Source organism: Corvus hawaiiensis, chromosome 3 (assembly GCF_020740725.1).
Source record: "Corvus hawaiiensis isolate bCorHaw1 chromosome 3, bCorHaw1.pri.cur, whole genome shotgun sequence".
In the NCBI taxonomy this organism is placed as follows: Eukaryota; Metazoa; Chordata; class Aves; order Passeriformes; family Corvidae; genus Corvus; species Corvus hawaiiensis.
In genome coordinates this window covers 104,819,224-104,844,602 of record NC_063215.1, presented here as the reverse complement: position 1 = coordinate 104,844,602, position 25,379 = coordinate 104,819,224, and the positions used below count along the sequence as shown (strand labels likewise).

At 48.5% G+C, this 25,379-nt stretch overlaps 1 protein-coding gene across 1 annotated transcript in view; it reads right to left on the bottom strand.

Annotated features, from left to right (window-relative positions):
• PARP1 (poly(ADP-ribose) polymerase 1) overlaps positions 1–18,995 on the bottom strand; it is a 32,782-nt gene extending 13,787 nt beyond the window's left edge. The window contains exons 1-11 of the mRNA XM_048297868.1: positions 18,842–18,995; positions 14,868–15,030; positions 14,237–14,355; positions 13,307–13,521; positions 7,957–8,053; positions 6,414–6,530; positions 4,767–4,943; positions 4,201–4,342; positions 2,507–2,647; positions 1,545–1,787; positions 551–619 (exon numbers count right to left, since the gene is read on the bottom strand). Of these exons, the coding sequence (XP_048153825.1) occupies positions 551–619; positions 1,545–1,787; positions 2,507–2,647; positions 4,201–4,342; positions 4,767–4,943; positions 6,414–6,530; positions 7,957–8,053; positions 13,307–13,521; positions 14,237–14,355; positions 14,868–15,030; positions 18,842–18,961 (1,603 nt within the window). The 5' untranslated portion in view covers positions 18,962–18,995. The remainder of the gene's footprint in view (positions 1–550; positions 620–1,544; positions 1,788–2,506; positions 2,648–4,200; positions 4,343–4,766; positions 4,944–6,413; positions 6,531–7,956; positions 8,054–13,306; positions 13,522–14,236; positions 14,356–14,867; positions 15,031–18,841) is intronic.
• Positions 18,996–25,379: the final 6,384 nt, after the last annotated feature.

Here is a 25,379-nt window from a genome sequence, read left to right as displayed (position 1 = left end):
ACCTTTAGATAAACTGGAGTGAACATCAACCCGAACTAGAGGGCAAAAAATTGTAGCCTTTGATAGAGGATGATATAAAATCTAAGATCAAACACGGTGTGACCAGCAGAAGGAATCCTCAGGAGAGATGCAGCTCTGCAGGTGTCCCATTAGCAAATGGACCGAAAACCAAAGGCTGGCCTTGGATGCAGTACAAATTGTCAGAACATCCATGCACCACAGGTTTGGAGAGCAGCATCAGTAGATGCTCATGCCAAACCTGTGTCCTCTGCTGGCTGGGCCTTTATTCACTCCACTGACAGGAGATCCTAAAGCTGAACAAGGTGCATGCCTTAGTTTAAGTGGTCCTTCTGAAAGCTGCGCTAGAAAATCCTGGAATATCCAGCATCAGATGCCAATCAATATGCTTCCTTTGACAGCAATGAAGAAGGTTTAAAAATTCATGCTCCTTTATGGAACCCTCATCCTTTCACAGAAAAAAACATTTTGCAAACCATCACGCATCCTGAAGACTGTGGGTGGTGCAGGCAGAGGCACTGTTATCACTCACCAGAATCAGGGTCTACTGCTGCTCCACCCTTCACTGTTAACTTCATTTTCTTTTCAGACTTGCTAGGTCCTGCAGTGAAAGACAGTTAATTTTTTTCTTAGGTGAGCAACACAGTCTGACTTGAATCAACCTTTAAAATTCTCAATTTGCATAATTATCACCCTAAGGTGAATCAGATTCCTGGTATATGAGCACACGGACTTCAACGGCTTTTTTTTACCTAGTTCTAGCAGCCAAATCACAGCCCCCACCCCAGCAAGTAAGTGAGAAATTAGATTTCCCCAGATTCTCTCTATTTCTTTTCTCCTGGCCCCAAGGGGTGGACTGTATAATTTTTTCACCTGCACTGCAGATAAACGCAACCACAAATGTGAAATTGGGATTTAAAAACCTCACAGGAGTGTTTGGATTCCCTGGGGATGCTACTGTGGTGAGACAGCCTGGCAATAACACACCTAACTGTATGACAGAAACCTCCACTTGGAGGACACAGAGAAGAGGTTCTGAAGGGAAGTGAGCAAATGTGATGGTTTTGTTCACCATCCAGGGTTAATAATGCAAGCTATCAATGGCACTGGTGAGCAATGCCACCAGTATTTTTCCTCCTGTTAAAAAGACTTGACGTGCTGGACCTCAGTATTTTCTCACTTTCCAACACCTCCTGGGTAGAGTCTGTCATTTTTGGTGTCCCAGTAGCTCCCTGGAGCTGCAACACTGAGCCAGACTGGCGGAGAAGCTGATGTGTTACGAGGAAGAGAGTGGACTGATGGCAGGGAGCCTGGGCAGACTGAAGTGGGGGAAACAAGAGCCAGCTCAGGAGACAGTTTCATGTTTACTTAAAGCTAGTCTTGCCCTGATGTCCATTATATAACCTTACCGTGAGAAAAAGTGCAGAAAATTCAATAAAAGAGTAAGGACAGACTATACCCAGGTTTGCTTTGTGCATGCACAGTTCTGAACAGGTCTGTGGAGAAACAACTGCTTTGTTCCTCACCTTGTTCTTCTTTGACCTTCCCAGTGCTCTTTGTACTCGGGGGCTTGCTGCTCTTCCCATCCACAGCCATTTCCTCGTGCTCCATTTTCACCTCTGCACCCCAAGGTGAAAGCGCATGGAGAGACACAAGCTCCTGGAAGGCCTTGCTGGAAGATTTCACATCCTGAAGAAACGCCTCTGAGACCACACGGACTTTGGCCTCCTTCACTTCTTCCATCTTCTTGCTCATTTTCTCCACATCCTCTGCAGAGGCAGGATAGGAAAAGGAGAAAAAAATGCATCAGTGAGGTTTTAGACCTCAGCCTCTCCCTCTGGCCATGATTCAGGGCTCTGTAACACTTTGTGAAAGCACAGTTCCACTACATTTCGTATTCACCATGTTCTTTGGAGAGCCAAGTCCCTCCTTGGTTCAAAGCTGCAGCTTGGGCTAGAGCAGGAACACACCTGTTTTACCTGGCTGGTCCAGCTCTCCCGTTCCCAGAGCTTGGCTGGAGCTGGACTTTCTGATGGATGGGAGCAGATCTCCCACCTCAGCGGTCAGTGTGCACAACTCCAACACAGAACAAGAGCAGGCTCTAAGCTGCCAGCAGAGCAAACAAGTTGCCCTCAGGCACCCACAGTCAGCTCTGGGGTTTCTCCAAGGCAAGCATGGACACAGCCCCCAGCACCCCTCATCCCAACAAAGGTGGCTTGCACACCACCATGGTCTGCACACAAACTCCAGCTGCCACTGACCCAAGAGAGCCTTAAGGCACAGTCTGCCGGGTTAACTCGCTGGGTAAGCAAAACTCAAACAGCACACATCTGTCTTTACTTTTCCAAGCATACTCAGGCCATGTGTGCACATAAAACTCTCCCCCTAATCCAAACACTGATCCCCAGACAGCTCTGAGGACAAGTGTCCTCTGTAATCTGCTCAGCTCTGAAGCAGAGCCACCAGTAACCGAGGCACGGCTGCTCACTCTGTGTGCTGATGCACAGGGTGGCCTTGTTAGCTGTTGTCGTCATCTTTCCTCCCAGGTCCTCCACAATGCTCTTCACCTCCTCCTTGTTCTTTGACAGCTTCCCAACAACCAGGATCTTCATGTTGGTCAGCGGTTTGTCTAAAGGTTTGGAAATGACACGTTAGCAACAGGCACAGAGTCCCCTGGACAAACAGCAAGCACAGAGGGACGGCATCCTCCCCTCTCTGTACAATTGGCTCAGCTGGCAGGGAGATGAGGGGCCAAGCGGGTCTGACCTGTGCTAAGCAAGCAGGAGGGTGTTCCCCTTCCCAGAGGAAAGGCAACGAAGCTCTGCAGCTGCCAACAAACAGAAGGGATATAAGACAGGGAAATGGTATGTAGGCATATTTGCCCTTTTCTTGGTTTGTTAAGTAAAAAGAAAAAGAATCAGTCTGTTTTCAGCACTATGCTACTAGGGACTGTGCTCTGCTTTCCTTTTCTTTTGATGCCTGGATAGCATGGGAGAAACTCACTGCCACATGAAAGCTCCTGCCTTTTCAAAAGGAAATCTTTTTTTGAGAGGCTGCAGAGAGAATCATCTCTCAAGCAACACTGTCCCAGTCTTGATCTTATGGACAATACAAGGTTCTATCATGCAAACCCCATAACAAGTCAGAAGCAAACTAGTAACCATCTGAGGCTCCATCATATTGTGTTAACATTGCAATTCAGGTTGGTTCAGGACATGGCAAGTGTCCAAGAGTATATATGCACTGCTAAAAGATAAATGCTATCAACTCTGATTGACCAGCCAAGGGTTGTGCTTCCTCTTCTCCCCTCAACTCAGATTAGTTGGGTTGTTAGCAAACAAAGCAACCTGGCTTTAAATCTAGTCAGCCTTTTGAGGTTACTTTCAGAGGACTCGGGCTGGAATCAATTTGCTAATCAGCAACAAGACCTGGGTTACTTTGTCTTCATCGCTAAAATAATACGATCTGGCTAAAGTTAACTGCAGAATTAGTCCCACCTTTTTAACCAAGTAACAAATAATGCTCTGCACCTGAAACTATGGCCAGAACTAGAAAGGCTGAATAAGAAAGAAGCCAGCATAGTTCTTAGCAGACAGACTTTATCACCAAAGCATGCAACTCATTCCAGCAACCTACAGGGAGTTTCTTAAGTCCAACTTTTTGCCAGTTTGTGTGCTGGCATATTTCCCATAAAGGCAGTCAGTGATTGGTAAAGCTAAATCTCAGTAATAATTTAGAAACAAAACAAACCCCTGAATAACCCTCTTGCCCTTAAAACCTAAAAATATGTGGAGTATCTGGCATTATGGACATCCCTGGATGGTCCCCAAGAAACCAAGCAAGGCAGCATTTTGAAGCAGGTCTCCCCTGAGATACAATTTGCAACATCAGCCATTACCTTTCTGATTCTGCATACACATCATTTCCTCACCATCAAGAAACACCCAAAATGATCTGTGAGCAAACAACAGGACCTCAAGCCCATGACCACACGCAACCCAGCATACCAGGGCCTGCCTGTGCTAGGAAGATGAAGCACACGAGACACTTTTTTACCAGGAGAGCTCTGCTTGCTTGAGGGCAGGAGAACAGTGGGACTGTTCAGGGTGGCACGTCTGGCTGGGAATGGCAGCCTGAACATCATCCTGAACTCCACCAATTCATGCCCAGCCAGACACCTACCTCTGGGTGCAGACACGGTCTCTGACAAAGGAGCAGATGCAGAGGGAGGAGGTGCCGAGCTCACGGTCACAGCATCTGGAGGGAAGATCCTGTCCTGCTTCTTACATTTAAATTTCTTCAGGTAAGGAATCTCCCGAAACTCCTGTGGGATGGAAGCACAACCAGAGTTTAAAACCAATAAATATTATTATAAAATTTAAAGGATGAATCGAGCACTAGCCAGATGTTGGTATTTACTGCACATCTTGGAAATGATTTTTGAGATATTCACACTAAGCTGGACAAAACCTCACTTTACTGAGAAAACAAAGCTGGAAGAGGGTAAATGATGAGTTTCGAATGAAATCAGCAACATCTCTTTCAATTTAGTGCTGCTGGAAAAAATATGGTTTATTTATGCATTAGCTGCCTGCTCCTGGAGGCATGTGGCTGTGACAGGACTTGCCGCTGTCACAGCTGCTCAGCAGTGCAGCACACTCTGCTCTCTGGCATCCAGCACTGACTGCTGCTTGTTCAATCAGCTCAGAAATGTGCTTCAGAACATCAAATATGCAGTGAACACCCACCTTTGGGATTACCCAGTCTTTCCTGTTGGGAGTCTGCGTTTTAGCAACGCACTTGGTCCAGGCAGTGATATCTCCTGAACAGTAATAAGCATCACTCTTGAACACAAACTGCCCCTTGCACTCCTCGCAGGGCAGCAGAGCTCCAAACGCCATCCCATCTGCTACTCGGTCCAAGATCTAAAGCAACAAAGAACACAGAGCAGGTCATGGCAGGAGGAGGCTGGAAGCACACGCACTGTGCTACCCTGGGCTGCACGAGAACACAGCTGCCAGGCTGCTGGCACACAGACAGACATTTCCAGCACATCACGCACACTCTGAGCATAAACCAAGCCTTCACCCGCACTGATGGATATATGATGCCTCAGAGGCATGGCACAAGGTTTCTCCTGCTCACACCCCTGGCTCAGTCTCTCCTCTCGAGGAGGAGGGAGGTGATTCTCCCCCTCTGCTCCGCTTTCATGAGACCCCACCTGGAAAACTACGTCCAGATCTGGGGCTCCCACCAGAACAAGGACATGGACCCGCAGATGTAAGGCCAGAGGAGGGCCACAAAAATGACCAGAGGGTTTGAGCATCTCTCCTGTGAAGACAAGCTGAGAGATTGTGCAGCCTGGAGAAAAGAAGGACCTTTCAGAACCTAAACAGGGTCTACAAGAGAGCAGTGAGGTTACTTTTTACAAGGCCATGTAGTGACAGGACAATGGCTTTAAACTGAAAGAAGGTACGTTTAGATTGGATATTAGGAATAAATTCATCATTCTGAGAGTGGTGAGGCACTGGAACAGGTTGCCCAGAGGATTCTCCATCCTTAGAAGTGTTCAAGACTGGGTTGGATGGCGCTTTGAGCAACCTGATCTAGGGGGTAGTATCCCTGCCCAATCCCTGGCAGGGGGACTGGAAAGAGATGATCTTTGGAGTCCTTTCCAATCTAACCCATTCTATAATCCTGTGGTTCAGAACATACCTACCACACAGCACCTGACCAGGCTGCCATGCCAGAACAGCCAGGGAGAAGACCAGCTACTGCATCTGAGCACATGAGTAGGTAGGTGGGAATGTAGGCTCAGACAAGTCCAGGTTTTCTGGCCTAAGAGTATTCCATGATGATTTTGAGTCTAGACACTTCCCACACCCCAGCCCACACTCCTTTAAAGAGTCTTGATAAATACAAATACTTAAAGCAGTATGTGGCTCTGAAACAGAGCAGAGTTTCACAAGTTACATAGACCGAAACGGACTCTTTTTAGAAAAGAAACTGGGAAAGAATTTGTACAGTTTTTGCTTCATTTTGCATAATTTAACAGCTGAGGGAGGGAATGTGCAGTGCCTTAACTAACCTGCTCATGAAGAGCCAGCACCAAAAAAATATATGGACCACTTTGAGAATAGCAGAATAAAAGCACTACACCACGACTACGGTGCTGAATTCAGCATCACTCACCACCACACCACCCTTCACAAGCAAGTGTAACAGCAGTACCAGAGTCCTGGGAGAGAAGGACTGGGCTTTGCACCAAATCTCTTTCTTAAGTGTTATGTTAGGAACATTCTTCAGACTCATGGACCTTGCAGCACTATTGGGTCAGGTCAGCTTCACCGATTCCAAGACCCTGCACACACGCAGAGCAACTACAACCAACTCACGGCATTCTCCCCGGAGGGGACCTCCTGCTTGTTGGCGATCAGCAGCTCTTTCAGGTCATTAGTGGAGCAGACCTTCCTCAGCTCATCCTTGATGCCCCAGATCAGCTCTGTCTGCTCCTGTTGACATAACCCAGCAGCTTAGAAAGCAATTGATTGCAAGTAGCTAAGAACATTCCTAAAACTACAGTATGTACACAAGGTTTTAGCAAATCCATGTTATCTTAAACACAGATTGCGAGATTAAGAGCTCCAACAAGCAGTAACTTTACCAAAAGGGAGAGTCACACACTTTACCAAACACCTAAAACAGATCCTTAAAATCACATCCTTCAAATATCACTGCCCTTACTTAGAAAGCTCTCAACATTCTTTGCAAATTTCACCTACCCAGCTGACACTGAGAACAGTGGGGATGTAGCTGCATTTGAGCCTTGCATCAAAAACAAAAATCAGAAATGCTGATTGCCACTGTACTTTTAAGATAACTAAGCATTAGAGGAATTTCTACCAGAACAGACACCTGCAGCAGTGCACAGGAGCATGCACATTCTTTTGGGCCTTTCTACAAAACTTGAAAGGGTTAGGAAGCAAAGAAGCATCCTAAAATATCTCAGATGGTTTCTGAATATTATCCGCTGCCTACAGTTAAAATGTAGTCTACCCTGGAAGAGGTGGTTGATGAGTTAAATGGTCTAATTTTCAGTGATAATGACCATGCTTGATGAAATGCTGTTAAAAAAGTGAACCCAAAGCTAACCATGATCCACAAAATGCCTCGATCTGTCCTAAACATCTCCCCTGCAGCAGCAAAACCTTAAAAACATCTCAGCTGGGATTTTTGAAAATTAAGGTGCTGCAAACGCAACAAAAGAGAAAACTTTTGTTCAAAGCCAGACATGCTGTTTCTCTACAGCTCCATTAAGATTTCAACTGCAGCAAAAGCAGCTTGTTAGTTTTTTTTCTTGGGAACTTTCAATAAATTCAAAATTCCTGAAGCTCTACTGGGAATTCTTCCCACAATATTCTAGAAAGTGAAAGGTAGAAAGCTGTGATCTATCACAATTTGTACCCGAGAACTGAACACATCTCCCCAGAGGGTAAAAAAGATTTGATTTTTCAGTAATCTAGTTTTACACTTTATCTGTTTAATTTTTACAATGAACTATTTATTGTTTTCCAAGCTTTTCTGCAACAGTGCTCGGGCTCCAAGCTCCAGCCACCACAGCCACATGACATAGGAAGGAGCACAGAACCAGCCTCTCAGAAGAAAGGCATTTAACCTAATCTATTTAAATCCAATAAGCACAAGTCCTAGAGAACACCCTTCCTGTCTTTTGAGAGAAAGGGGCAGGGTGAACTGCCTTCAGCAAAGCCTCAGTGACACGGCACCTCCTGTGCCAGGACACAAGGAGCGTCTGTGCTGCAACTGCTCTCTCTGGGTACAAGGTACTGCCTTCTCTAGAGGCTACAGCTCTTCAGTGAGTGCCTGACACTGCACTCTTCCAACAAAGCAGTTCTTAGGTTGTGAGCAGCTAAAACTCACCTTCAGCTGTTTTTCCTGCTTTGATTCTTTCTCTTTTTCTTTTTTCTGCTTCTTTTTCGCAGTCACGTTTCCATCCACCTCTTCCCCTTTCCTCTTTCTAATAGAGAAAAACAAAACAAAACCACACACACATGAAAGGAAGTTATTGCAATGGCTGTCCAGCAGTTACCAGAGCTCAGATTACTGACTGCTGCTATCTGCAGAGACTTGAATATCCTCAGTGTTGGCAGGCAAACCCATTTTTCAAATTCCTCAGTGCTAGATTATAGACATGCACTTGGCTCTGCAATGTGAGCTGCCTCAATCAGGTCAGTTACACTTAAGAGGTTTTCCACGGGGTAACCATACGGTGTGGGAGAAGAGCACGTGAAAGACTGCAACATTCTCAGGCATATTCATCTACACCTGTATTAGTTACACCAAAGGCATACCTAAGGATCCCTGAACAGCTCTCCAAACGTGGGGAGGTGTAGCAATGCAGGTTAAAAGACCACAGTGCCTTTCAGCTGAATCAACAGCTTGACCAGCTTAGACAGCCCATACCGAATTAAAGGACAGCAAACACGGTAACTTTAAGGAGCTAACACACTGGGAAACTAGGTATTTCCCATCTAGTTTCTCTTCAGCCTGGAATTAAGTCAGGCCTCTGAAATCAAACAGGTGCAAGTTTCTGCTTGGAAAATGCTTCCAGGCTCACAATGGTTTTGTGATGTACTGTTGGGAGTTGCGTGTGTGTAAATTTATTGCTATTTGCTAGGCCTTAGAGCTGAAGGGAGAAGTTACAGAAAACACTACTCAAGAAAGACTGGAAAAAGAAAGCCAAATGAAAACTGGGGGATTTTGGCAGACTTCAATATGACAAGGGACCTCTGAAAAAGATAATTTACATTTCCAGAGGCATGTCATCCCCTTTGTCTGCCTGGAGTGTGTGTTCTCCTTGTGAGGACACCAAGGGAAATTTTGCCCCAGCTGAGGTAGGACAGGCCTGCAACTCGAGGCAGAGCATGAACACAGCTTGGATCTCACACTCCATTTTGATAGAGCTGCTTTCAGTTACAAAACATCAGCCAGGTTTCTTTTTAAGAAAGCCTCTCTCAGCTTTGTAAGCTGTGGCTGATGGTTAAGTCATGAAGTTGGCATGCTCGATTGCTCTCCTACTTGCAATTTTAAACAGTTCACTTTCTAGGATTTTGCTCCCATTAAGACTAACTCTGTATGACAGCTATAAAGATGCTGCAGGAGGATGTCAAGAGGCACTCTCCTCCCAGAGACTCCTGCATGAGACCTGTAAGTTCTAGTAACTCTCCTGGCCCTAAAATTGGGCTTACTGCTCATTTTATTTGCAGTGGCCACAACAGCCCATCATTAGCACCTCTGACCAAACTATAGTTCAGAGCACTTTGAGGGGCTGGTTTTGCAGAAGAGCTCATCTTCCAGCTGTGCCCCTGCCAGGTGCCATCAGTGAGCAGGGGCTATGCTGTACATCTCCCTGCCCCGTGGAAACAGACACACTGTGCTGCCAGCAGCAGCTTGAGAAAAACTCCATCCTGTGTTCTAAATCATGCAAGTGGCAACCAAGGTGGCAGGACTGACTCCAGCACGCACAGAGCAGTGCCTCCAAAAGTCCTTAGGCTAAACACGTCCTCTCTCCTCCTTGGCTGCAGTCCCTGCAGGGAGCAAGACCAGAGCATCCACTGAGCCCCACCAAGAAGGCAGTGATCTCCTCAAGTTTTAACAGAGCCAGGGGTACACAACAGAATCTGTAAAACACTGATCAGCCTGAGTACAAAGCATTCTGCTTCACCTTCCCGAACCAGGGGTTTAATGAGGCAAGTGCTTAGGAAGGGTGCCCAGCCCCGCATATCTGCAGAGTCGGCTGACAGTCAGGCTGCCTCCAGCAAGCCAGCACTCACTCCCACAATGTAACTTGTCTCCTGGTCTCCAAAAGGAGAAAATCCAGCCCAGCAGCCGCTGGAAGGTGATCACTCTGCTGAGAGGCCCTGTGGCCCAGGGAAAGCGTCCAAATTCCAGCAGCGACTCACACTTTTGGCAGCTTCTCCTCCCAGTCAAGGGGACAGCAGTTGCTCTGGAAGACAGAGTGATTACTGTACCTGCTCCAGCAACTGGAACAAACCACGGAGTGGGAGGGATCATCCCAGCTGCAGGGAGGCATAAAGCTGTTGGTCACCACCTTCTCTTTTGTGCCTGGCTATGCCCAAGGCTAAAGCAAACACTAATCATCTTATGTCTCCTGGAGAACGGAATGGCAAAGCTGAATTCATCCTGCATCTTCCCAGAACAGCACATTTTAGAACAATCAGTAAAATACACCCTGACTGACACATATCAAGAAGACACACACAAGGGTCTTCCATCCTTGAGCCCCAACCCTGTGTGCTGCTCACAGCCGTGGGGTGCTACTGTGCACACCCTTTCTCCTGCTGGGGAAGGGACAGTCTTACACCTCTGACAGGCACAGCTCAATAGCTTGCCTGGAAGGACTGGTACTTCCCTGGCAATGCAAACCACTTCTCACCTTCATGGAGAACACACAAGATTTATTCCAACTTCAGAGAAGATGAAGAGGGAAGTGAACTGTCCCAACTCTAGCGTGGCCCTTCCTGACCATCTACTCTATTTTTCATGTTCCCCTCTTCCCCTCCCTACAATGAAAAGGTGGAAAGGACAGTCACAGCAACCCTGGATAAAGCAAGCAGCCCACGAAGGGAGGAACAAGAACTCCCCTTTTCACCTCCCTGTAAAGCACTGCCAGACCTGAGCACTTAGCATTTGCCTCAGGCAACCTCTGCAGCTAATCCAGTGCTGCATAACATCTCCAGAGTGACACTTTGCTCCTGTCCTGGGCAGCAATTCCATCTAAACAAGTGAGGCAGAAAATACAGGAAGTATTACAGCTCAGAGCAGGAGGGCAAAACACACACTACCAAAGAAATACTGTCAAAAAGAGCTCACAAGCTGCTACTGCATTTCCTACACCAGCATACAGGCACTCACTCCACAGAGAAGCCACAGGCAAGGACACAAGAGCCTCTTTTCCCAGGTCTGCAGAGTGCTGCAGACAGGACAGCCCATAGCCCAAGGGAGGGCTGCATGTCTCACCCAGAACTGGCTGAGGAAAGGAGCCACAACCCTTGCAGTAAACCTTCCCATATTTGGCCTTCACAAGGATTTTCCAACTTATTCTTGGTAGCCCTGCTCGGCACCTCACCTCTCCCATCTGGAAAAGGCACGTCACAATGCCACTCTTACACAAAGGCCTCACAGAGCAGTCCCAAAGTCTGAGATTCTCCTCGGAGTATGGGCTGGACATGCAGTAGCAGCACCTGAATTTGGATGTGTCACATCTGAGTTGCACAGACTTCTGAGTCAAAATATAATTTGAACACAGCACAATTAGAAATATCTTTAAAGATCATTTTGAGAATCTCACTTGCAACAGACACTAACATAATTTCTGCAAGTGGCTGTAAGTTCTGTTGTTAATTTCTGTTATCTCATCGAATGCACAAGGTGAATTATCTGAGGTAACTGCATCTCATTCAAGTTTCTGGAGTGCTCTTTTGGCTTCTCCATAACTCCTGTGCTTTCTTGGCAGCCAAATCACCAGATAGTTAGCACACCACACCTCTCCACTCATGCTGTTACTTACACTCTCGCTCATGCAGTTTGTTTGACAGACAGCTATTTTTCCAATTGACCCTTACCACCCTTGGCTCAAGCACACAGCCCAAACAGCACAAGGTAGTGGAGCATAAGAGCCAGGCAGCAACTTCACAGTTGAGGGGCTTGTTCAGGCAGTGCTCAGAAAGCAGGAAAGATGAGACATCCTGCTGCTTTTCTGGTGTGAGATCCTGGTTCACATTACTCTACATCACCAGCGTAAGCTTTTTTTCCACTGCAATTCTAGGCTTTTATTTACACAGTGACTTGGCAAACTACTTTGTGGCCTTCCTTTACAAAGCCTTCATATTTTGCATCCCAGAAATGGGCCAGAAAAGCAGAGTCAGGACAGACAAGAGAAGCACTTACACAGTCAAATCTCTAGAGCTTTGCTGAGGACATGGGAGAAAACTACAAATAACCCTATTAAACTCACTGTTCTAGGACAAAGCAGAACTCGCATCTCAGCACAAAAAGCAAAGGACTACTTGAAAAGCTCTAAGTGCATTAAAATACTGCACTTCTGCTTACACCAAGCAATGCACACAGAGGTAAAATCCCTGCATGGAAAGACAGCAGGCTGCCCAACAGATGCACACAGATCCTCTTGGTCTCTGCCAGTTCAGCTGAGTGAGATGAACAGAATAGAACCTGGCAGGGCTCTGGCCAAAGCCCCCATCCTGTGGCACTGCAGGACCCTCCCCACATCACTGCCAAATGCTTCTGGAGCAGTGGCTTGCCAAGCAACTGCACACCATACACATCAGCTGCACATCTGAAGGACCAATACTGACAAGAGACTGCACAGATTTGACATGGCCACACATTTGACACGGCTTCTCGGAACAAACATCAGCCTCACTGGACATTTTCACGGTGACTCCTTGCAAAAGCAAAGCTGAATTCAGTCTAAAATGTACACAGAGAAGCCCAATGTTTTCCAATTACACGATCTTTCTTATTTGTAGGATCCAGATATACCCTATGTTCCTTCCTCCCCAGGGACAATGCAACACTGGTTTGTGTTACGAAGGTTTGCGTTTGACTCTAGGCAAAGTCATTTCAAGAACAAGTAACAAAAGCCTTCATTAACAAAGAAAGATTCACAAAGCTAACAAGTCACCTGGAAACACTTCTCTGTCAGTAAATCTCAATGCAAGGCAATGAAATTTCAGACACACTATAACAGATTCAGCAAACGAAAGCATCCAAGTGTAAGCACTACATGGCCAATAAACACCATTATCAGATTCAGTGCCTGTCACAGATCAGCAGCTCATAGACAAGAAATGTCAAATCAATTCTCTAACAATTCTCTTGAGCAGAGAAACCATTGCTGATAACAGTATCACACAAGGAGATGCAGAGCCCAGTACCCAGTTGTACTACACAGACATTATTTTATGGTTGAAAGCCCTACATCAGCCCTCCAAGTCACAGCTGCAGGTCTCTGCATTTCCTCAAGGCAGTCACGGGGGGCAACTGGACTGCATGTTCCCAGGGACAGGGAACATCTGTTGTCATCTGCCTGAGGCCACAGGAAGAACCAAACCCTCCTACGACCAATATTCTTTTAACAGAGACAACAACGTCGCTAAACATTTATCATGGATGTATTTAAAGGCAATGGCTCCTCCAGACAACACAATTTCTCACACTAACCACCTACCCTTCACTCTTGGTAGCTGGAAGCTGCTTCTTCAGAGTTTCTTTATCTTCAGCTTTCAAGATGCTGAAACCCAGCAGCTGGGTGGCCCCGTAGGCCGGGAGGAAGCCCAGCTCTGCTCGGCGGCTCACAAAGCAGTCCGGGTGGTACCAGTTATCTATCATTCCCAGCTGGGGCTTTTCGGGATGCACCATCTTCTTGGAAATCCGGATCTGGCCCTGAGGTAGATTAAAGTGACACAAGAGCAATTGTTAGGCCATTCTGGAAGGAGCAGGATGTTAACAAGTTACCTAAACATCTGTAAAACAGTAACAGTTCCTCTATCAAAGTCTGCAACTTTTGTTCAAGCCCTCTCACTACAGTTCCTCTGCTTTCTTCAGTACTCTTGCTAGGTTGAAAAAGTTACCTTTTTAGGTAGTTTTCTGTTCAAAATCCACTCAAACTGGGTAATCCTGTTGTCTTTATTCCAGCTTCCAGTAAGCTTTACCAAGTGAAACTCTCATGAACAAGCCTCATAAAAGCAAATCTAAAAATTAACTTTATGTCCCTACCACCCAAACATCAATGCTAATATGATTTTACCCTGTCTTCTGCAAATTACTTTTCAGATGTCCAACAAGTAGCTGGTTTGCAGTCCAGCAACAAGCAGGAAAAGCTGCAGTTAGTGGTGTTTGTCTTGCCACAGAAATGCTGGTGAGCAGCGTTCCCAGCCTGCTCTAAGACCCAAGTGAAAGGAGGGATCACCAGGCTTGAAGCCCAGGCTACCATGCCTGAGGGATGCCTTTACTGTCAGCTGTCCAGGACACAGCTGCTCCTCAGAGAAATGCAGCTCTGCAAGTGCTTTCCATATGTAGGACAGACAGGAAGCAATTATAAAAGCCACTGTTTGAATTGAAACTGGTGAGAGAAAAGATGACATGGAGAACTTTTTACCTTTTCTATCTTCTGCTCACAGCCTTTGCAAGTACTTCTGTTAGACTTGGCATATTCTGCAGCAAAGTCATTTAGGCTCTTCTCAGACTTACCACCTCCTTCCTGTTCCCCTCCTTTTCCTGGAGAACAAAGCAAATACAGAGTTCAGCTTTAATATGCATTCCCTTACTCTCTTATTCTCTGCCCCAGATTGTTAGCAGTCTGCATTAATAAATCTCTGGTGTTCCAGCCACTCATTTGTCCAGAACTTGAATACAGAGCAAGACAAGCAGTCCATGCTCAAAAGCATCCAAAAGCCACCCTAACCATGCACTGCACTGAAGGTACCATAAAAACAACACACTACAACAGCATCTGCTAACATTAAAGAACTGAAAACTAAATACACCAATCATGATAACAAGAAATATTTTTCAATATATCTGCCAACTGACTTGCCTTTTTCCCCTCACTGATTTAACATTCTGGATGATACTGTCAGCATCCTAGCCCTGGAGTGAGGAGACACCTCAACAATTCTTCTGACATCACTTGCTGAAGGGACATGGACATCAAATCACCATAATAACAGCCCAACAGAAGAGAGCACAGTTCCAGCTGAACTCCAAACATCATGAGTAATTCCACCTACCTCCTCCAGGCCCTCCAGTTTCAATGGCTTTCTTGATTTTCTCCTGATCTTCCCACCGAAGCTCAGGGAAGCCATCAATGTCCGTGTGGGACACGATTCGAGCCCGCTTCCAGAAGCAGCTGTAATGGTGCCAGTGAGGGACTTTGCCATCAAACATGGGCGACTAGGAAAAAAGCACATTAGGCCAAGATGAAATAATTCAAGCAGAACCAAGGGGAAAAAACAAAACAAAAAACAAAGCCCAAGATAAAAAGGAGTATCTGGGTAAACACATGTGATTTCTTTTTCATTTTTCTTTAGATCAAGAGATGGATACTATTTAGGACAAAGTCTAAGAAGAAAATCTAATAAGACAGACAAGCTGCTGGAGACATATCCCACAAGGGACAGACATGGAAGGAGCATTTAGCTAGCTTAACCAGTTCATCGCCCTGATGCTCAGACCATCTGTTTTACTGGAAAAAAAAAAGGTCAGCCTCACACAGCCCTTGTGAGGCTGTGCAGCACAAGAGGCTGCTGGCCTCACTCCACAGTCCCTTTGAGAGCCACTTCTCAAGCAAACTGTCCATATCCTGGAGAATCTATGTCAGACACAAGATGAAAAGGGCAGCTCCAAGGATTGTAGCCTGAAGAAATTCCTGAGTGGCCTGTAGGATGTAGAGACAAAATTCAAGGGAAACACCAGAGCCCAAATAAAGTCAGAGGTCGAGAGCAGGCCACAAAGATGATCAGAGGGTTGGAGAACCTCTTCTGTGAAGACAGGCTGAGAGATTTTGAGATGTTCAGCATGGAGAAGAGAAGGCTCCAGGGATACCTTATAAGACTTTCCAGTACCTGAAGTGGGCCTACAAGAAAGCTGAAGAGGGGAGTTTTCACAAGTGCTTGTAGTGATAGGGTGATGAGGGTGGTGAGGCCCTGGGAAAGGCTGCCCAGAGCCCCATCCCTGGAAGTGTTCAAGGCCAGGTTGGACGGGGCTCTGAACAACCAGGTCTAGTGGGGGGCATCCCTGCCCACAGCACGGGGTTGGAATGAGATGATCCTCAGGGTCCGTTCCAAACCAAACTATTCCATGATTCTGTGATCAGGACAGAAGCATCTCCCTAGTCCTCCTTAAAGTGCAGCTCCAGAGTGCCCTGCCGCACACCAAGCACTTGTTTTCCGAGTGCTCTTCTTGTTTAAAACTCAGACACAACAGGTACCATCCTGGCATCGCTCCAATTACCCACCAGGCAAAATAACCTTTCAGTGGTTTGGCTCCAAATAACACGCACAAACAGCTGCTGTACTAATAATACTCGGTGCAGTACAATTATTATTACTGATGATACAGAACTAACGACGTAGGAAAACCTTCCATGTGTCACTCACTAACAGGAGGGAGCCAAAAAACAACCGCAGAGTTCCGTGCATGAGCAGGAAGGAAAGGGCTTCGAAGACCACAGCATGGAACCAGGAGAGCTGGGAGCTCTAACTACAACCAACCATCTACCCAAACTGTAAGAGGACATTTTTACTTCCAGATGGACTCTTCCCACAAGCCAGGACTTGGATTACCCAGTTACCCTCACAGAACCACAGCAGCCACCCTGCGGTTGCTCTCAATGTGTCTGTAAGTCACATGCAATTTTGGCACTGAAAGTTGGACCCATTTGGGCTTTTACCTAGAGTTTTCCTGGAGGACTCCTCAGGGCTGTTCCTAACACAAAAGCTTTTGGGGCTCAAGGCACTGGGGTGTACAAAAGAGAGCAGAGCTGGCTCAGTCTTTAAGACAACCATAGAAGCAGTGAGTAATCTCCTCTACACAGAGTTTTAGACTCTTTTCTCTGTGTGGAAAATGAAACCTCCAGGCAGGCTGGGCCTTGTTTACACAACTTCTCTCTGCTCACCTATCTCTAGACCATAGTTTCCTAAACAAACTAAGAAAAAAAGAGACCGATTGGCTTTCATATTGCACATTCAGATAACAGAAACCGCTCGGTTCCAGCTGGAAGCAAAAGGCAAAGCTGGTGCTGGTCCTGCAGGGCCTGGGTGCCTGCTCTGTGCCAAGCACCCAGAATCCCACTGTCATTCAGAGCTCTTCACTTGAGGAACCAAAACAAAAAGGGGGAGGGGGGGGGTACAGCAAACACAGCCAAGGACTTGGTCTGGGCCTCCCTTTAATTTCTCCAGCACAATTTGCAGAAATGCTCGATGCACTGATGCTAGCACAGAGGCTGCTCTGCAGGGGATTTCCCCAGTAAAAAGCAAGGGGCCCGCGTGCTCTGGTGAAATTCATGCATTTACAGTGTGATGCTCAGCAGCAGGGTGTGCTCTGCTGGTACAAAAACTGGCAGTGGGCAGAGGAAAAAGCAAGCAAATTCAAGAGGTTGTGGGGGAAATAAATAAAACCACAAGTGTTTGGTGTAAGACCGGCAGTTTTCGGGAGATGTCTGGCAATGAAAAGCACTGGCTCTGTGAGGAATGTCATGGTCCCCAGGAGATCGCTCCATAAAACAAATCCTAGAGAACCAGAACACAACCCCTGGCCCCCGTGCTGAGGAAGCCTCGCATCAGCCTCAACTGCTGGGCAAGACAGGAAGGGATAACAAACGTGAGGAAGCCGAGGAGCAGCAGCCGGAGCAGGGGAGGAGGAGCAGCTCCAGCGAGCGGCTGAGGGCAGCCGGGGAGACAAAAGGAGAGGCACAGGAACACGTGCGAGCAAACGCTGCAGCTTGGCACCGCACGGTCCCACATCTTTCCCAGGGGAAGGAGGCTCTGGGGAACAAAGGCAAAGGCAGGTATTTCCCCTCCGGGGCAGCAGCTTTGCCTCCAACCCCGGCAGACCTGCCAGCCCCGCCCGGCAGCCAGCAGGCCCCCGCAGCCCGGGCGAGGGGGGACCGGGCCCTTCCTCCCCCCCCGCCCCGTACAAGCGGTGCTTCTCCCGGGGGCACAAGCGAGGTACGTCCCCGGCTGCTCGGGCGGCCGGGGGCCACAGCACCCCTTCATCCGCAGGGCTTTGCGCTGGCGTTCGCACGCCACGTCCTTGCTCGCCTTCCGCAGATACACGCATATGCCTTTGCTTACCTTCCACAGCAACACCCCCAAACTCAGCCCGCCCCCAGCACGCTGCAGGTGCCCCCTCCCATCTGCCCTGCAGCAGCCACGGGGGATAAAGTACCCCCCTCCCAGGAGAGCGGCGATTCCCTCCGCATCCTCCCGCAGCAGGGCGGGATGCCGGGGCCGTGCACAGCTCCCAGCCCCCCAATACAGGACGGCGCTCTTCCCTTCCTTCCAAAGGAAAGCCGAGCAGTCTCTTCCCCAAAAGGCAAATAACAGCGTGAGGGCAGCGGAGAGCAAACCGTGCCCTCGCAGCCCGCTCGCCCATCGCGGTTCAGCTGTTTCACGCCTGCCATGCGGCAGCCAGCTCTGCGAGACCACCCGGGCTCGGCTCACCCTGGGGCTGCCCCAGGCCTCCCACACCTTCCGGGCCGCAGTTCCTCTGTCTCGTGTGCAAAGCGCCCACCGAGCCAGGATTCCTGGCCCCGACACCGAGCGCTGCGAGTGGCAGGCGCTTCCCGGGGCACGGAAAAGCCGAGCCGCGGAGCTCGCCTCGCCCTCCGGACGGCAACAAAGCGCTTCTGTGCGCGCCCCCGGCCCCACCATGTCACCGTACGGTGAACTTTGCACCGCTTCGCCTCCAGCCGCCCCTGCAGCCCGGGGGTGCGGGGGAAGCGGCTCCCCCCGCCCCGGGGAGCGCTGCGAGCGGGGCTGCCCCGGGCACCGGCGCTGCTGCGGACACGACAGCGAGCGAAGGCGTCTCTGCTAAAAATAGGCTGCGCTCGCCCCCGCGGCAGCGAAAGGTGCGGCCGAGCGGCTCCGGAGCACCGCGGCGGGCGGAGGGAGCGGAGCCCCAGGCTGGCCCCGCCGCCGGCGGTACCGAGCGGAGCGGCCAGCTCAGCCCGCCCCCCGCCCGCAGCGGCCCCGGCACGCGGTACCTGCACCATGAGCGCCAGGCGCAGCGAGTCCTTGGCGATGCTCTCGCCGCACTTCTTGCAGGAGGCGCGGCCGCTCTTGGCATACTCGGCCCGGTACAGCTTCTCCGCCGGCTCCGCCATCGCCGCCGCTCCCGCCGCCGCGCCCCCGCCCCGCGCCGCGCGCCCGCCGCGCCCCCGCCCGCGGCAGCGCCAGCCGAGCGCCGAGCGCGCACCCCCGCCTTGCCGGCCGGGCAGCTCTACCGCTCGGGCATCGATTAAGCGCGCCTGGAGGTTCCTCCTGTGTATCAATGGGAGGCGGGCGCGGCGGCGCGTCTCGTGGTGCGGGGCCGCGCTGCCCCGTGCGGAACGCGGGTTCGAGTCCCGCCGCCACCCTGCCCGTCCCCCTGCATCCCTGTCCCGCACCCCGCACAGAGCAGGCTCCCGCGTCCTGGGAGAACCTGAGCTCAGCAGCTCTCCCGCAGATAAATATTAGCTGCGTGATGCCGTTCCCAGATAGGCGTTTCGGTAGTGCCCAGCGACAGGACGAGGAGCGATGGCCATAAACTAAAACACAAGAAGTTCCACCCCAACATGAGGAAGAATTTCTCTACATGAGGGTGGCAGAGCACTGGCACAGGCTGCCCAGGGAAGTCGTGGAGTCCTCTTCTGGAGAAAGTCAAACCCCACCTGGACTCGTTCTTGTGTCACCTGCTCCCCCTTGGCAGGGGGGTTGGACTGGGTGATCGCCAGGGGTCCCTTCCAACCTTGACAGTTCTGTGATTCTGTTTCCTCCAGCCCCTAGAAATAACAGTGGGGCTGCTGACAAAAACAAAGAAGAGCACTTCGATAAAAAATCTGGGATTTTTTTCTACCTCACAGTAGATAATTATCCTCTACTATCAGCAGAGGGCATTGGCTCTGCAGCTTCCCTGGAGAAAGGACGAGGAGAGCACTGAAGCTACTCCAAACCCTTGCCAAATATTTGTCATTAATTTTATAGAGATTCTGAAACCAGGGTTCAACGAAGGCAGGATGTGCAGGTGTCACTCGGAGGTGCACACCAGCATCTCAGCAAACCTGAGATGTTGACACACCTTTTATCCCGTGCTGCCCATCTCCAGGCTGTCAAACGAACGCAGAGTTTGCCTTCACAGCGAGCCCCCCAACAGCCTGCGGACTCCGCGTGGGAAGGATGGGTCCTGGGTACATCACCGGGGATTTGGGGAAGGAGGACAACAAATCTCTGCGAAGCACTAGATGGTGCTGCGAACACACAGTCAGACATCCAAGTGCTCCACACAGCGGAATCTTTGCTCTTGCAAATTACTTCCAGGAGGTCTTGGCCCAGACGCCAGTGGTTCAGAGGCAGATCAGTGCATTTGGTCCCACCCTGGGGAAAAAATGAGGAGAAAACCCAGGAGAGTTCATCTGGATGACGTGATGGGTTGCCCCTCACACTGCCTGGCATGTTTGCCATGGGGTTTGCCCTGTTTGAATGTGACCAGCAGAGAAGCGTGGACCGGCATTCACCCAGTTCAACAAAACTGCTGCCACCCTGCTCCATCCAAGGGCATCCAAGAGGAAAGCAAATAACAAACAATTAAGGATTGACTCAGAAGAGTTGTCCTAAGTCAAGTCAATGGCCTGTTTCACCCTGATCCTGCCTCTGCCAAGACCTGACCTAAGAAAGGCCAAACAAGCACTACTTGATCTCCCAAATATTTCCCAGCCTCACGAGATTTGTGGCTCAGGGATTTCCTGTGCGCCATCATCCTGGGGGGAATTTTTCTTCTAAGGATTTGTCCAGTTTCTCTGAAAAAAACTATTTTGTTTCTATATTATTTATTTATAGTGTTTGAGCAAAAGAGAAATGGCTTCTTGTTGATGTTTCCTCTGGCTGGGACTACTTTCACTCCTAAGAAAGGCAGCCCTGTCCAAACACCAAAATACTCCTCCACAGCTTGCAGCCTAGACACTTGCAGAGGATCTGTAAGATGTCATTGAAGACCCATACACAGACATTCACAGGCATGCAAGCATGAAAACAAGCAAAGAAAGTGACTGTAACAAATGGCTGTTCAAAGCTTAACCTTTCTCTCTTTTTGGGTTATGAATGAATACTATATTAATACTATTCAAAATGGGGTTTAGTGGATTTTCTTTTATGAAAGGCGTAGGTGGTTCTTCTGTACAAATGAGCTCAAACACTGCTTGAAAGGATCAGGCTCAAAGCTCTGGGCACTTTACCTTTTCAGCCTTATTTTGAGAATTCCACAGGAGTTTGTCTGGCTACAACCAGTGCCTTGCTTTGAAACAGGAATGCCTGCACAGCAGGAATTACATTGTTACGGTCCTTATTGCAGTGTAATTTCCTCTGTAGGCAAAATGTCCTGATTTTTGGTGTCAGGAGTTGCCAAATCATGTTAGTCCTTTTCATAAATGTGTTGATCTCAACAGAGCTGCCTCACTCTGTGTCTTCCCAAGTGTGACATGTGGATCACAGCACATCCCTTCCCTCTCCTAGGGCAGTGGGGGACCAGTGAGTCAGTGCTAACACAAACAGCTCCGAGGATACCAAGTGTTGTTACAAAACAGGGAATGCTTTGGCAGCAGCTAGGAGAAGTGGCCACTTTTCTGGGGAATCATCCCTTTAGGTTAATCCAGTTTTTCCAGAGCTCTCATATTTAGCTGCTGGGTTTTACCAGAGCCTGCATGCAGCAGGAGCAAGGGCAGTTAAAGAGGGAAATATTTTTATGATCCCTCACAGGCTGTCTACATCCCTTTCTAACAATATTCCCATCTCAGTGGACCGATGACTTTTGAGATCCTGTTGGATGACAAGTGCTGCACCAACACGAGACCAATGGTTTGTGTTTCCTCTCAGTTACCAGAGTAGAGCTCGTGGTTATTCTCAGAGGTGTTTTTCTTATCTCCGTATACTGACACTGAGATGCCAAACTGGCTGCTGGTGCTTTCAGAGCAGCACTTCCCAGGAAAACCAACCCATATCACCCACGTGCCCATGGGCTCCCATAGCTCACTGTGCTGCAGACAGGAGCCGAGGTGAGGAAGGGGGTATAATCAAAGGGTTGGATTTGCAGGCTTCATCATAAATGTCAGGGTATTTGGAATTTTCTTAAAGCCTCTGTTTCTGGAATCTCACCTCTAGGATGCCCCCAGCAACTTCTGTTCACCAGAGGCAAACCCTACAAACAGAGTAAAGAAGAAAACAATGGCCCAAGAAAGCCCGGCTCTGGCAGTTTTGAGTGTCTCAGACTGTGAAATTCAGTGCCAAGCATTCAGGTGCCTGGCTTGTGGCTTCAGGGCACCACAAAGAATTATATTTTCTTTTCTGGGCCATTTTGCATCAGATTCCCCTGAAAGGCAGAGGGAAGTATGTCAAACTCCTGGTACCAGGAAGACATAAGTTATCTCTTCAGTGTCACAGGACCAAATGCTTCCCCTCGGATTGTTCTGACAGAACCCTGAGCACGAAATCTTCCAGACCGTGTTGCTTTGGGCTCCACTTCTGACACATGCTTGAGATGTCTCCCTGCAAGATTTCCACCCTGCTAAGCATCTCACAAAGGGTGAGAAAATGTGGGACATATATAGGGAACACGATCGCTCACAGCCTGTAGGGGAGTCAGAGCTCAAGCCTGGATTTATTGCTGCAGGAGACTTTATAGTATTTGGCCTCTGGTATCAGACAGCTCGAGAGTTTTGTAACAAAAACCCTTTCAGTGCTAGGTTGTCCTGTCTGTATTGATGACCCACTTTTTTCATGCCACTGTATATAATCAAGTGTGGCTGGGAGGACCCTGTTTGCATCCAGGCAAGAGGCTACAGGCAACCCCTGCTGTGGCTCAGCTGTGCCTTCTTGCTTATGCAAGTGATCATCCCATTGACATCCCTGAGACTACACCAGTGGGAAAGGGATGTGAGGCTGTGCACCCCCCATAACTGAGCATCTTATTGTCTTTTCTTTCCATGAAATAAATCAGAGGGCTTGTTGTCCTGTCTGGGGGTTCTAAAATATGTTTTGAATAGCTTAATAACTTCCCATGGCTCCTCTCTCCTGGATGATCATTAGCATATGCAATCTCTTTAGCTGAATTTAGAGTGTTCCTGCAGGGCAGAGGTGAAGTTTTGGCGCCCAGAGCTGGCCTCCTTCTCAGCCCTCCTGAGCAATTTTGCATTACAGTCCAGCACAGAACTCTGTGTGAAGCTGCCCTGAAGGTCCCTCCATTCTTTAGAAAGCTGCCTTAAGTAAACCTGGTTTTTTAGCTTTCCAGATGCCCAGGAAAATAGATGTAGGAAAAGGCAAGGAAGGAGGTGTGACTTAATTCAGTGGTGTGGCTTACATATCCTGAATCTGAGGAAGATAATATTCCAAAGCCAGTGGCAGAGCCGAGTGCAGCCACAGAACTTGCCACAGTTAGTACCTGGGTGCTTGCCAGGCTTTGAGGTTATTCACTCTGACATTATCCCCATATAGGAAAGACTGTGCCATTATCCCTGGTTTACTGTCCCCTCGTGGCAACCAAGACACAAATCACTATGTGATGAAATTAGAGAGTGGGAAATTAAAAAAGAGTAGAAGGAAATTTGTTCTCGTGGCAGGTTAATTAAACCAGAGCCTACAGCCAAAGGCAGATGTTGTGGCAAAGTAATGCTGAAAGGAGTTGTTTAGAGCTCTCCTAACTGCAAATGTTAAAAGGGACATAGAAGAGCGAGCTTTGGAGATAAAGTCCATACCTAATTTATGATGACCATGAGGAGACATAACATGCGGAAGAGATGGTCTTCAGAATCTGTGTGTGATTCTGTATGGGGAAGAGATGATCTTCAGTCTCACCATGGGTCCTACCTTGGAAATGCTCAGCCCAGTGAGCTGGAGACAGAGGAGCACTTGCTGAATGGGCAGCTGTGGTCCATTCTTGATTTCTGCTACCTGCCAGCAAGAATAAGAAATTACATCCAAGGAAAAAGCAGTCTCCCCAATCCTGGGCTAATCCCACAGCCATTCCATCAGCCTTGGTCAGAGTTCATGAAAAAGGATGGCAAACTCCCTCATGCGCTACCTTGCTACCTTTTTTTGTGTGGATGCTGCCTACCTGAGTTCTCCCACCTGAGTTCCCAAGCACCACCTTTCCCCTTTGTAGTGCAGTGGGGCTGTTAGGAATCCTGCCTGTGTGGATGCCACTTGTAAAAAGCTCTGCTGCCAAAGGAAGGAAGCACCAGCTGCAGCACTGAAAATGTTCAAGAGCAGAAACAAGGAGAGAAATTTGCAAAGTTTGTGCTCAGAGATCTGTGTGTGCCAATCCCAAGCTACAGCCTTATGGAGGAGTTTAATTAAGGACGGCAGCTTCCCCATCTGAAGCTCTAATCCCAAATACATGTTGTCTCCACATAGGCTCAAAGCCAAGCCGTGACTCCTGACTAGAGCACCCCAGGGCAGATGGCCACATCCCTGGGGTGGCAGATACCTGCCCTACCTGTGCCAGCAGTCTGGGTATCCTCTGGTCCAGAACAGCTGCCAAAATACATACTGGGCAGCACAAGATATCAGGTGGAGAGTCTGCATATGGTTCCCAGTTTGGATCCTTGAAAATGAATAAAGAAAAGCAAACCAGTAGAGCCAGAGGGCTAAAAGGGACAGAGGAGCCAATGAAACTCTCAGTAGCATTGTGCTAATTTGGTATAGAAGAAAATGACATTTCTGCAGTCCAGCAGGTGCTCTGTGCTAGATGGAGGCTGCACAGGCCCTTTGCACAGGCACCACCAGCCTCTAAAACAAATCCACCTTTGAAATGGGGATTTCTTACAGCATTCTGTTAAAGAGCAGTGAAACTGCACAGGGAATTGAAACATGTCCAGTTAGTGACCCAGCTAGTCTCCATAACTTACCCAAAATTTAAATCCCATCTGATTTTGATAGACACAGACAGCTGAGACCTTGCTTTCCCAGTCCAGCTAAAGACAGACTTTGCTTTGCTTGTACCCACACTGGCTCCTTTTGGCAGGCAAAGGCCTGAGGCATTTGTTTGGGTGCTCTGCAGCTCTGCCCAGGTGAGCAGCAGGATGTTTTTTCTGGTCTTTGAGCATCCATTATGTGACTGATTCCAGTAATTCATTAAGTGCAACAAATGAGTGGTGACAGTGGAGGCTACACTACCCCATAATTCATCTCCCTTGCCTCTTGATGAGAAGGTTTCCTGTTACACTGGGCAGACCTGTCCTCATCACTCTCCTTACATCTCTCTCATTCTCAGTTACCTTCAGACAGAAATGTGTCCAGTCCCAGAAACTGTGAATGTCCTTCTTCCTCAGTTGTAAAAAATCTGCGAGGTGCTTCTTGCCTATAGAGCCCTGGGTTTAGCTAAGAGCTCAGCAATGGTTACACTATTTGGAAGAGCTAAATACTTCTGCCTGAGTCATAACTTGCTAAAAACAAGTCAATCTAGCTCCTCTGTAATCCATTGCTTTCAGAAAACTCTGAACTGCTGGTAAATGCCTTAACGAGAAGCACTGACCATTTATTTAATAAAATTTCTGA